Source organism: Ursus maritimus, unplaced genomic scaffold, assembly GCF_017311325.1.
Source record: "Ursus maritimus isolate PB19 unplaced genomic scaffold, ASM1731132v1 scaffold_24, whole genome shotgun sequence".
Taxonomy (NCBI): domain Eukaryota; kingdom Metazoa; phylum Chordata; class Mammalia; order Carnivora; family Ursidae; genus Ursus; species Ursus maritimus.
In genome coordinates, this window is record NW_024424897.1 from 30,260,450 (window position 1) to 30,273,859 (window position 13,410).

A 13,410-nucleotide genomic window follows, 5' to 3' on the forward strand; every position below is an offset into this window, starting at 1 on the left:
GATGTTTTGAGGGCTAAATGAGATAACGAATATAATGCCCTATACCAGGCACATAGCAAGAAATTGCTGGTCAGAAGGAGGAGGTGATTGGTAAGAAGGAGGAGGCCGAGAAGAAAGAGGTTAACATCAATTTTCTTGTGGAGCTGTTGCTTGTGCCCAGCTGTCCTTACCTTGCACTCAGTACTTGTACAGTGGGTACTCACTCACAGTACCCGCTGGCTATTCTTGCCCACACCTTCACGTTGCCACGGGGTAGGACAGAACACGTACGGAAGTGTGAGAGAAGCAATGTGACTCCATGTACTCTTTGCTAAAATGTTGATTTAAGTCATGGGGAGGGAGGGTCCCCCTTGGACCCTCCCCCTGGCCGGAGGGCAGCAGAGACCTGAGGAAAATAAGGAAGGCGGGAGGGAGGCCTGGAGTGTTCTGCCAAGTCACCCTACTTGGGGGAGGACATTCAGCTCAGGCCCTGAGCCTGGCTACAGAAACTGTAATCCAATACCTTAATCCATTTCTTCTTCAAAGCGTTGCCCTTTGTGCCAGGTGGACAGAACCCGAGTGATGTTGCGCTGCCCCTGAGAAGCTCTTGCTCTGGCTGTGTCATTCCTGCTGAGAAAAGAATACCCAGAGGGGCACCTTGACTCGGTTATCTGGACAATTGTGACTAAGGAATGGCAGCTCAGAGCACCTAAGGACGTTGACGGAATCGTGCCTCATCAGTGTTGCCCACGAGCGCAGTCATTGATCCCATCACCCCGAGCGAGCAGAGTGTGCTAAATGGTGTGCAAGGCTCTTCGACTACACAAAGAAGAATCGTACACCAAAGGGAGCCTGGTCTTCAGAGAGATCGGGGCTCTTCTGCCCTTTTGGAAATGGCTTCCCAGAAGAATCCACCTCTCCGAGAAGACAACAGAGCCTGGGAGCCCGAGGGTGGAAGGGAGAGAAAATCGTTCCAACAAGGACTGGATTCTGGGGTCTCAGGGATGGGGGTGGGGATTCCACCGTCTTCCTTCCCTTGGGCAGGGGCTGAGTTTAGCCTGAGGTGTCACAGCAGCTGTGCCTCCCCAGAGCAAGCTGGGGTCCTGAGACTACTCACCGACCCCCACCCCAAGCGGCAGCTTCCTGGGAGAGAGCCAACCACTCTTCACCACCCCCGCCCCTTGCCCTGGCTTGCTTCTGCTGCCAAGGTCAGCGGACCTCAAGGTACAGAGCTGCTAACTCGTGAGGATTCAGGCTGCAGAGGGGATTGGTGTGCAACAAGCAGAGCAGACCGTCTCCAGGTCAGAATGGGCAAGCCAGGTGTGTGTACCGCTTAAATCGTAAAGCAACTCATTTGGTCCAATTGGTGTTTTTCTTTTCCAGATACCTCTGAGGGATCTGATTTCTAAGAAAAGATCAAATATTATGAGCCATCACTGTCTGGATTTGCAGCACCATAAAGAGAGGGGCATAGTTTTAACCCCCATGGTCTCCCTCCACCCACTCCCCGTATCTATGAACGGTCCCCAAAAGCAATTAAACAAGCTCCGGGATTCCTCCATTCACTAGGCACCTACCGTAGGCACTACTAGGCACTGTATGCAGTGCGAACACTGCAGACACGCACAGAACCAGGCACCGGAAATGTGCGGCCGGATTCCCTAGAGAGCCGGCCGTTTAGTGGTCGAGAGAGACGACTGCCCAGAATGCAGTGCGGCCATCGGTCGGGCAGAGGAAGGTACAGAATGCGGGAGCGTTTGAGAGGAGGGAGCAACTAATTCCACCCCGACGGAATCCAGAAGGGAAGGGGTGATGTTTAAGCAGAAGTTAGAAAGTTGCAAATGATTTTGCCAAAGGGAGAGAGTGAGCAGACCGAACACGCCACAGGGAGGAAGAGCAGGTGACGTGTAGAGACCTCCAAGCAGTTCGAGACCAGCTAGATACGAGGTGAAGAGCCGGGAGAGGACAGAGGCGCTGTGGGAAGGTAGGTGGGAGTCCCATTGGCAAAGGCATCCAGTATCATAACTTCGTCTTGAGAGTGACTGGGAGACTCCTTAGAGGTTTTTGACCAATCGTAAATACTTCCCTTTCTCTACACACGTTTATTTTAGCCTCTTTCTCCTTCAGGAATACTACGATTTGGAGAGAAATGACACTCCAGGGCACGTCAGCAGGAGCTCTCTGGCCTTGGGGAGGCCAGTACTACCTTCAAGCCCTGCTTCTCAGTGGCGAACTTAGTCCCCTTTGATGAGAGATGAGGGCTTCACCTAGGACCCCAACAGCTGTGGGATGAGGGAGGACTTCTACCAGGGACGAGTCAGAGACCACACCAAACCCCCACCCCGCAACCAATGACAACCCTGTAGTCCTTACAAGAGGACAAGTGCCGCAAGCCTTGCCTGGCTGTCAAAATATTTAGAAGCCTATTGAAATCACCCACCCATAGTAAGACGACCTCAGAAGTCAGCATGCATGCCTTGAAGAGGCCTAAGCCATAAACATTTAGTCTCCAATGTAGCTGCCTATCCTCCGGAGCTAGAGCCTTGAAAGAAAAGCAGAGTTCTGTAAAATGTGATCTGCCAGGATTTCCTTACCCCCGTGGCATGATAATTACGATGCCTCTTATTACATTTAAAGGCTCATCTGCTGTGACTCAAACCCTAAAGAAGGCGATGGAGGCAGCTTTGCATTTTTCTCAATGTATTTTGCTGAACCACTGCAATCATTCACTTTTGAAACAATGCAAAGTGAAAACGAGTTTGGAACCACAACCTGGCCTCATTACTGGCCCACACCCTCCCTGACACCTCCAGGCACTTCAAGGGCCCTTCTGCCAGCATTTTAGGGATTATCTTTGCGAATTTAATCAAGCTTTACATTAACTAGTTAACATGGTTAAGCCTTTGTGTGAGGAAAGAAACACTTGTCTGAAATTGTAGTGCCCCGGATTCGTTTCGTGGGGAGGGGACCAAGGCGCCTCTCGTCTCTCACCTTACCCATTCTCTTTCTCTACCACGGGCTGGAAAAAAAAATTTTTTTAATTTATATGTATACAAATATATTTTAAAAGAATATATATATAACTAATTTTTTCTAAAAGTCCTACAAATAATAAATCATATCTTGGAAAAATCCTGTGATGAAACACCATTATACCCACCACCTGTGCTGGTGAAGGACAAGTCGCTGTTATATTTACTTTTGTGTTCATTTTAACTAATACATTTCCTTATGAACTTAATTTACTATGCAAAAGAAAAGACTGGAAAATGATTGTGGTTAGAGGACGGGATGCCTGATGGGTTAGAGGGATGGTAAGGAATGCCTTCTAGAAACTTAAGGTGGTTTTTTTTCCCTAACTTTGAAGCCACTTTCATTTTCTGAAGGTATGTTTTGTGAATTACAATAACGAAATGCCGTGATTATTCCCCCCTCAATTGAAGACATTTTTTAAATGAAGCTGGGTAAAGACACTAAGGTGAAACCTTAGATATAAGAAAAATAAAAGCAGTTGGGGGTTTCTGAGACATTGTTTGTCTTGAAAGTGATGTGGAGAAGCTTGATCAAAAGCCTCGTTTTACTACAGTCATGCTCCATTATGGAGGGTGGGACCAAGGGCGAGGTGGGGGAGGGGAAAATGAAATGAGCCTTTGCCCAGACTTGACCAGGTTGCCAAAAGTCACTGCCCAGAGTAAATCTCCCCAGCCTGCTGGTGCCCACGACCTCTGAGGTAAGTCAAATACGGATTCAGATCAAGAGAAAGTAAGAGGCCAGCAAAGATCAGTCCCTTTAGGAAGCCCCCTGTGTCCACATCTCTGAGCTAAAATGCCTCCCCCTGCCTACTTAGATGATCCTGAGTCAAAGAATGTGGCCCTGGAAAGTTTCCTCCCCTCTCTGGACCTCAATTTCCCTATCTATGAAATGGGGAGATAATCATCCCTGCTCCAGAAGCTCCCAGATGATGTAGATAAGGTAATGCTTGCAGGGCAAGTGGTGAATTCCTGGCCCATGTTAAACGTGTCGTCTTGTTTTTAAGTCTGGCAACTGGGACAGAAAGCCCCTTGTGCACTTGTTTGGGGACCCCATCCTCCGAACCCCGACTCAGGTGACTGACTTCCAGTCCCCAGCCCCCTCCCCAAACTCACTCCAGACTGCAGAGTTTTGATCCAGCATGAGATGGGTTTTTGACGCATTTTAGGTTTGTTTTCTTTCTCAGCTCAGTGGTGGGTTTTGACGTGGTATCACTTTATTTTCAAAGCAATCTGGTTTCTCTGTGGATGCCTAAGATGGGAGATTAAAGTGTCATGAAACCGTGTTTGTCACATATTTCTAGGCGTGCACACCAACACACTCCCCTACACACAAAAGCTCGTCAAGCGGGCTTCTCCCTCGCCTTACAATCCTACAGGAGCTCTGAACCGGTTAACAAACCTGAAACAAAGATGGACTAAGAATACAGATGGGCCCCGCCCCGCAAACCGGTGCTGCCTTCACAATTCTCTTCAACATGAAGAACTTTAAACACCATCTCCAGCCTATTTACTTGGGGGCAAGTTATTTCCTCTAAATGCACAGGTTCTAATCTTTTATTGATTTTTCCTTAAATACGAAAATAACGAGTGCTCTAGCCTTTTTTTAAAGATTTACATAAAGATAATGTAAAGTAAAAAGTGATTTTCTCTCCCCTCTTCACCCCACCCCCTTATCTATTCTTAAGGGCTAATCGTTATAAGTCATAATTTATAATCCTATTTCTAGGAATTTTTCCATGCACATAAAATAATCCCTACACAGAGATTAAAAGCAAGGGCTGAACAGCCTAGATTTCGGTCAGAATCAAGTTTTGTTCTTGTTTTTAACAGGGACTGTCTTAAAATATTGAAGACTTACAATCAGCATATTACTATGATTCCCCAGGTTTCTTGCAAGGATTTCTAAACTTAGATTGAATGTTGCATTCGATTTCAAAGTGCTGAATATGCTCAGGGGCCCACCATACAAGGGCCCGCTGGTCTTTCAGCCTCTAGACCTCAAGCCCTAACACGGCACTGCCAACTTGTCTACAGGATTTGGGTTGTGTTGTCTGCTCCTTCCACTGCCCAAAATGTGATGTGGCCAGTGCCCTCTAGCCTATGACCTCTTATTGGACACATCAAATTTCTTGGGAAGCCTTTTCGGGTCCCCCTACCCCCGACCCTACCCCAACATTCCTATGCTTTGTCATGGCAACTGACATCCTAAATTGTAATCATTGCCTTGTTTTTCCTCTTTTCCCCAGTAGTCATTGGGCTCCTCAAGAGAAGGACTCCGTGTATTCCTTGGCAAACCGAGTGTCTGGAATCAGCGTGCGTGGTTGGTGAGTAGAAGGATGCATGACTGTTGGATGACAGGAGTTGGTTGCCCGGAGTCCTTGCCAAGGCTGCACCGTAGCTGGATGGGGAGGAGACAGAGTCGGGGGCCAGGAAAAGGTTTCAGAGATGTGATCATGTTGTGTTAGCTGGATTCAGTAGCTGAAACCTGCGAGTCAACCCACCCACCTGAAATGGGGTAAGATGGCTTTTCACTTTATTTTCTACTCCATTGAGTTCCTGTCTCCTTGTTATCTTGAGTCTTTGAGGGGATAAGGGAGACTAGACTATATTATCTCAATAAACATCTATCTGAGGCAGCAGGATGAGAGGATGTGGGAGAAATGTGAGTCTAGGCTGCAATGGGTGCTTGTGTGTTTGGGGGGAAGGAGGGGGCTGTGTGTGAAGTCGTCATGGCACATGGCTAAGGAGGACTGTCTCCAGAAACCTGTACCACCCAGGTGGCAAAGGGAGAGGCGGGAGGGTGCGTGAGTGGTATACATGTGTGGGAGGAGGGGGGTGTGCACCCTGGCCTGCTTGCCTTTATCATCCCTCAATGTGCTGTTGGGGGTGCGAGGGGCAGAGAGGTACGCTCAACCGATTCGTCAGTACCTGTACTAGTGTGCATCGGTCAGGGTGAGTGGTGGGCAGTGGGAACACATCCCCAAGCGCGTAGAGTTTAAATTTCTAGTAACTTGGTGACCGTTGTATTTTCCGGGAACAGCCCCTCCGTCATTTTGGAGAATCCTTTCCCACACTAACAATACTGTAGCTGTGGCATTCCGTTCATCTTCCTTTTGAGATACTGGGTCACACATGGTCAAGTCCACAAGTCAGAACCAAGTTTTGTTTAAATTTATTGAGAGAGAGAGAGAGTGTGCGAGCGGATGTTTGAGACAGTTGGCTGGAGAGAGGACTGCAGAAAATGATCCTTTCCAGAAGAAAACCTCGAGAACACCCTAGCCCCTGCCTCCAGCCGAGGAAACGCAGCGGGAAGCAGGAGAGCCAGGGCCTAGCACAGAGGCAGCGTGGGGCCTCGAGGAAAGGGCCCAGGAGCAGCCTGCCTGCATCGCCGCCTCCCCACCCCCAGGCCCCCCACATCAGGGCAGGCTAAACATGAGGAGGCTTCTGTCTCCACGGCTGGAAGAGAGGCGCCCTCGTTAAAACTCAGATAAACAGTTTATCAGGAGATGAATGAGCCACCGGGCTCCAGAGTCGGCTCCCCTTCCCCAGCGTGGAGCCGGCTGGGGAGGAGGCCCGCAGGCGCCCTAGCCAGACCCGGGAAGGGAAGGGGCTGTCCGCACTGAGGCGAGCTCGCCAAGCGCCTTTCCTCCTTTGGCCTGTAGCTTTGTCTCTATTCCTGGAAATTCATTTCACGTTTATTTACCCATTTTCCCAGCCCACGACTTGGAGTTGCGTCCCTTCCTTTCTCTTTCTCTCCTCCTCCCCCCGCCGTTCCCCCTCCCCATGCTGTGCCAGTTAGAACTTCACTGTTAGAATCCCATCACCAATTGGACATGCCAAAAATGAGAATATCCTGTGAAGCTGAAGGGGCCCCATCCTGGCTGTGAGTCCTGAACTGGCCGGCGCTCCCCCAGCCCCTGGGAGGCAATGGGGAGTCCACCACCCTGGCCTTGAGCTCACATTCTTCCGGCAGTCAAGAGAGGAAAGTGACAAGCCTTGTGGCTGACTTTTCCTCACTTTGTGAAGTTGGGTCAAGTCCAAAAATGCCATTTTGGGTCTCACTAAGAAAAAGCCCATCAAATTTGACATTTATGGGACCCATGAGACAGAATCAGAGGGTGATGATTTTCATATGCCTGGGATGATGCCAGGCCTAAAAACTGGCAGCTCTCCTGTCCTCTTTACGATACCTCATGGTCCCCTGGCCTCTCGGTGTCAAGGAGCCCCAGAGAGGTAAAGTGACTTGCCCACGGTCACAAAGCTGGTAGGTTGCAGGTTTTTTGACATCAAGCCCCTTGTCCTTCGCAGATCACCCGCTGCAGCCTCAGGTCTGTGTTTCTAAGGCCAAAGAAGCAAGAAGATTGTTGAATTGTTCTTAGGACTTGCTTAGAAACAGCTGGAAATAAGAAAGATGCATAAAAGCACCCTCGGGGTCCTCTTGCCCTGACCTGGAAATGCTGAAGCTATCGTTCAGGGGAGCACTTGAGTTTTCCTTGCCCAGAGCATTTTGCAACCACAGACATCTTGGGATGCAAATAACCAAAAATGGACCTGCGCTCCTGATTCACTAGACTCTTCCTCTGTGGCTGCCTGAGTCCCTAGCCAATCCCCACAAAAGTCCAAACACCTCCCAGCGCTAAGTCCTGATCAGAAAGCTGAGTGTACAGCCATCCTTCTCCCTACAGGTCCCTCTCCCTCCCCACAGCTTCCTTTTGAAGAAATACAACCCTCTTTGTCCAGCTTGTCAAGCTCCTTTTTCAATAGAGCCGCAAAAGCATTGAAATGGGTTGGCTGTGGAGTCCCCCAAGAATTTCCAGTCTTTGCCCCACCCCCAAACTCCTGAAGGCCAGCAGCCACTGAGAACAGTTCAGTTGCACGTGCTAAGTGGACAGAAAACAGGCCCCAAATATCCTGGAGTTACTTCCACAGCATCCCCAGTAGCTTCCAGCCTCTCTGGCTCAAACCTGAGATGATTGCTCCATTGAGGGCAGTGGGTGCCCTGATGAACTAGCATTTGTTGACAGAATATTGCTCACTATACACTCTGCCCCGGGGGCTGTACTAAGCTAGACGTTCTTTACCTCTGCTACGTAGCATAGAGAGGTGCATGGCTTTCCCACTTTACAGATGAGGACGTGGAAGTTTGGAGGTCGGATGCCCATGCTAGGAAGGTAACACAGCTGGCGAAAGGCAGGCCAGCATTCCAGCCTTCCAACCGGAGACCCACCTGGTCCAGAGATTGTCTTTGTGTTGAGTTCCCTGTTTATGCCATTCCCTCCTCCACTCCCCACATCCCAGACCCCCTGTCTGTCCCTGAATCATGCAGATTCAAATTCTATGTCTCAGGTCTCCTCCTCTCACTACTCAGATATATTTATCCCTTTTCTTTGTCAAGCCCAGAGAAAGCTCAGCTCTACCATTAAAGTTTTAGTACAGCTTAGTCTTTGAAAACAGCATCCCCCAGATTCACTCCACACCTAAATGCATGGGTGACCCGGGTGCGGTGGAGAGTGCAGGACGGCAGGTCCCCACAGTGGGGCATTTTGGAACCCCACAGTGAAGCAGGCTAAGTGTAGTTTGAAAACAGTATAGTTTGTATTCAGTTCTTTTGGCTTTGGGGGGGGGTGTCATCATAATATATTACAAAATTTCAAAAATAAAGGATGGCCAAGAAATTGTAATATTTATCAAAAGTGGATTTGGGTTTTAAAAGTTATGAAACTCTCGGGGCGCCTGGGTGGCATAGCGGTTAAGCGTCTGCCTTCGGCTCAGGGCGTGATCCCGGCGATCTGGGATCGAGCCCCACATCAGGCTCTTCTGCTATGAGCCTGCTTCTTCCTCTCCCATTCCCCCTGCTTGTGTTCCCTCTCTCGCTGGCTGTCTCTATCTCTGTCGAATAAATAAATAAAATCTTAAAAAAAAAAAAGTTATGAAACTCTCGTCTACAGCCTTATGGGAATTTATAGATTTTTTTCCCCACACTCTTTGAATGTTCTCTTCCTCTGCTTGCCATACCCCGCTTAACTGGACTGCAGAAGTCTAGGAGGGTGACGATTGGCTGTGAGTTTCTCCCTTTTGTGTTTCTTCTCCTAGTCTTTACCCAGTGGACACTCTATAACCAGGTCCTCCAACCTATTGTCTAACATGGTTTGTTTTTCATTCCTGAGGGAACTTTTTTGCTGTTCAGTCAAACCCTCCCAACCAGGACTGAAGGAAATGGGTTGATTTCAAACAAAAATAGGTGATCTGAAGAAGAGGAGATGGATGAAACAGAAAACAGCACAATAAAATGTTACTAAATTGGAACCTATCATCTCAGGGAGACTGAACCAGAACTTAGCTTTTGAACTCTTCACGGAAAAATTATTTAACCAGTTAAAATTCACAGCAGTGACAAAATCGCTCTGGCGACCATTTCATCTTCCTAAGAAAATGAACCAACACCAAGCCCCCATATTGCACACGAGAAAGAAATGGCTGTGCTTGTAAGAGCCTGCTATGCACCAGCTTCTGATCATACCATCATTTCCCAATCAAACCAAATTCAACCAACCAATGGGTTGTTCTTATCCCCAGTTCATGTATCAGTGTGTGTGTGTGTGTGTGTGTGTGTGTGTGTGTGTGTGTTTGTAGGCTCAAAAGTTCGAGGATGTTTAAGAAAATGTTTTCAGCTGAAACTGGCCATCCCTCCCAACTGCTGAGGTTTTGCAGGAAGACTGTTCCGTGAAACCAAGTGTGTTTTCTTCCTTAGACAGATGATTAAGTCATGGGTGGTGGGTTGGGGCACAGACAACACAGGTTGAAAGGAAAAAAATAGATCTTTGGGGAAGGAAAGTAGAGTGATTTAGGCTGTCACAGTGAGATCTCCTAACACCACTCCGTGGAATGCTGGTGAATACTTGAGTCATCTACTCCAACTCCTTCTTCTCCAGCTTTTTCCAGACTCCAATCACATCTACCACAAAGGAAACCAAATTTGAGTTTTAAAGCTTAGATTCACTTCTTCATCCAAGGGAAAATTAACTAGAAGTGTCATTTCAACACCCATCTCCCATCAGACTGCTTTAGGAAGAGAAAGCATCATGCGGGTTTATTTAGAACCATAGAAAGGTAGGGCTTGAAGAGGAATGCAGCTGTGTCACTAAGGCAGAAAGGAACATGGTGCACAAAAGTGACTTGTCTGGGGTGAACATATGAGGGCAGACCCCAGCCATGACACAGGCCCCCTACTGCCAGGTCACCTTTCTTAAGTTTTAAGTCTCCGCTCTTGCCCACTGAGGCCGATTTAGCGGAAGCAGAAGGTGCAGTATATTCTTGTGACACTTGGGGGGCGTCCGGAGGAATCTCAGCAAGTTTGTTTACACTGAGGGCCTGGAGAGCTTAGAGAGAACAGACGGAACCAGAACAGACCCAGCAGCGCGCGCGCGCACGCAAACACACGCACACACGCACTCACACACAATGACACGGACACAGAAGCAGAAGCTAGCTGGGCAGGGTGGACAGCAGACGGACCCACCTCGCAGGGCCGCCCCCGCCAGCGCCGGGTGAAGGACTTGCTGGGCGCCAGCAGAGGGCGCGCCGCCCCCAGGGAGCCGAACAGCAGCCGCTCGGAACCCGGCAGGCTAGGGGAGCCGCAGGCAAGCCGGACGCGCCCCTGCAGCTCGGCCACTCAGGGTGCAGGACCCGGCCAAGGAGGAGGAGGAGGGTGAGGAGCGGACCCCCCTCGTGGGCCCGAGTAACAGACGTGCAGGAGTGCTTCCTAGGAATTACATCACGCTGCGCAACGCTGCGGCTCTCGGACTCCTCCTGCTCAAAGTGTGTGTGTGTGTGTCTGTGGGGTGTGTGTGTGTGTGTGTGTGTGTGTGTGTGTGTACGCTCTGGGGGGAGGGGACTTAGACCAAGCTTGGGAGAGAGGAAGGCTAGACGCGCCCGGGGAAAAAGCTCCGTGCACATGGAGAAATTCCTTGCGCCGGACTGCACTGAGAAACGAGCCCCCAGCACCTCCCCGCTGCTCCCCTCCCAGTGCAAAGCACCCAGCTAATGAGAACCCTCACAGCCCCACCTCGAGCACCCCCCGAAACCGGCCCTGCACCCTCCAGCCCGGCTCCAGCGCCGCCGCGAGCTTTCCCCAGGACTGGCCCTGGCGGGGCGCCTAGAGCCCCAGTTGCATTGCTCCAGGAGAAAGGAGGGGGGCGGTGCATTTTGCAGGAGGAGGAGAAGGGGGGTGGGTGGTGGGGGAGAGAGAAAATTGCGCGGAGACCTGCCAAGCGCCACCGCCGCCGCCACCACCGCTGCCGCCGCCGCCGCCGCCGCCGCCTGTGAGCTCCGGCGGGCAGCCGGACTGTCGGCTTCCCGGGGCATCTGGGTCCGGCGGGGCACAGCCCTGGGCGCTGCCGAAGCCGCCGCCGCGGCGAGTGCAGGCGGCTTCCCCCGGAGCCTGTGCCGCTCCAGCTCCTCGGGGGTGGAGAAGTGGGGGGTGGGGTTGTTGTTTGGGGGGAAGAAGGGGGAGGGGGCAACGCCGAGAGAGTCAGTGGTTTCCATGGTGATGGAGCTGAAAGTGCAGGAAATTTAAAGGCTTGGACCCTGCGAGACAGACAAACCGGTGCCAACGTGCGCGGACGCCGCCGCCGCCGCCGCCGCTGGAGTCCGCCGGGCAGAGCCGGCCGCGGAGCCCCGAGCAGGCGGAGGGAAGTGCCCCTAGGACCCGCTGGGCCAGCGGCGCTGCACAGAGCCGCAGGACGACGAGCAGCAAGAGGAGGAGGAGGGGAGAGCGGCTCGTCCACGCGCTCTGCACCGCCGCCGGCCCGGGAAGGCAGCGAGGAGCCGGCGCCCCCCGCGCCCGCCGTCGCCCTGGAGTAATTTCGGATGCCCCGCCGCGGCCGCCTGCCCGAATAGACCCGGGAGAGGAGTTGCGGCCAACTTGTGTGCCTTCTTTCCGCCCCGGTGGGAGCCGGCGCTGCGCGAAGGGCTCTCCCGGCGACTCATGCTGCCGGCCCTGCGCCTGCCCAGCCTCGGGTGAGCCGCCTCCGGAGAGACGGAGGAGCGCGGCGGCGCCGCGGGCTCAGCGTGCTCTCCTCCGGGGACGCGGGACGAAGCAGCAGCCCCGGGCGCGCGCCGGAGGCATGGAGCGCTGCCCCAGCCTGGGGGTCACCCTCTACGCCCTGGTGGTGGTCCTGGGGCTGCGGGCGGCACCGGCCGGCGGCCAGCACTATCTCCACATCCGCCCGGCTCCCAGCGACAACCTGCCCCTGGTGGACCTCATCGAACACCCGGACCCTATCTTTGATCCCAAAGAGAAGGATCTGAACGAGACGCTGTTGCGCTCGCTGCTCGGGGGCCACTACGATCCGGGCTTCATGGCCACCTCGCCCCCCGAGGACCGGCCCGGCGGGGGCGGGGGGGCGGCCGGGGGCGCCGAGGACCTGGCCGAGCTGGACCAGCTGCTGCGGCAGCGGCCGTCGGGGGCCATGCCGAGCGAGATCAAAGGGCTGGAGTTCTCCGAGGGCTTGGCCCCGGGCAAGAAGCAGCGTCTGAGCAAGAAGCTGCGGAGGAAGTTACAAATGTGGCTGTGGTCGCAGACCTTCTGCCCGGTGTTGTACGCGTGGAACGACCTGGGCAGCCGCTTTTGGCCGCGCTACGTGAAGGTGGGCAGCTGCTTCAGTAAGCGCTCGTGCTCCGTGCCCGAGGGCATGGTGTGCAAGCCGTCCAAGTCCGTGCACCTCACGGTGCTGCGGTGGCGCTGTCAGCGGCGCGGGGGCCAGCGCTGCGGCTGGATTCCCATCCAGTACCCCATCATTTCCGAGTGCAAGTGCTCATGCTAGAACTCGGGGTCCCCTTCCTGCACCCGGACAATTGATGGAACCCCACCGACGCCCTCCCCCGCCCCCCGCACCGTCTCCAACCAGTTCCACCACCCTCTCGCGAGGGGATTCAATGAACTTTTTTTTTTTTCTGGCTACAGAGACCTAGCTTTCTGGTTCATGTAATGCACTGTTAACTGTGTAGGAATGTATATGTGTGTGTATATACGGTCCCAGTTTTAATTTACTTATTAAAAGGTCAGTATTATACGTTAAAAGTTACCGGCTTCTACTGTATTTTTAAAAAAATAAGCAAAAGGAAAAAAAAGAACAGAGCAAAGAGAGACTTATTCTGGTTGTCGCTAATAATGTTAACCTGCTATTTATATTCCAGTGCCCTTCGCATGGCGAAGCAGGGGGGAAAGTTATTTTTTCTTAAAGTACAAAGAGAGGGGAGAACTTTTGTAGAAGGACTTTTAAAAAGCTATTTTCCATTCTTCGGAAAGTGTTTTGGTTTTCCTTGGACCTCGAAGAAGCTATAGAGTTCAATGTTATTTTACAGTTATTGTAAATATAGAGAACAAATGGAATGACTA

General features: G+C 51.9%; 1 protein-coding gene across 1 annotated transcript; it reads left to right on the forward strand.

Moving 5' to 3' along the window:
* Positions 1 to 12,136: 12,136 nt before the first annotated feature.
* NOG (noggin) lies at positions 12,137 to 12,835 on the forward strand. Its single transcript, XM_008695620.2, has one exon. The coding sequence runs from the start codon at positions 12,137 to 12,139 to the stop codon at positions 12,833 to 12,835; it is 699 nt and encodes a 232-aa protein (XP_008693842.2).
* Positions 12,836 to 13,410: the final 575 nt, after the last annotated feature.

What these genes read in the sequence shown, in the direction of transcription:
- NOG (XM_008695620.2), top strand. Translation starts at nt 12,137, where the DNA reads ATGGAGCGCTGCCCCAGCCTGGGGGTCACCCTCTACGCCCTGGTGGTG.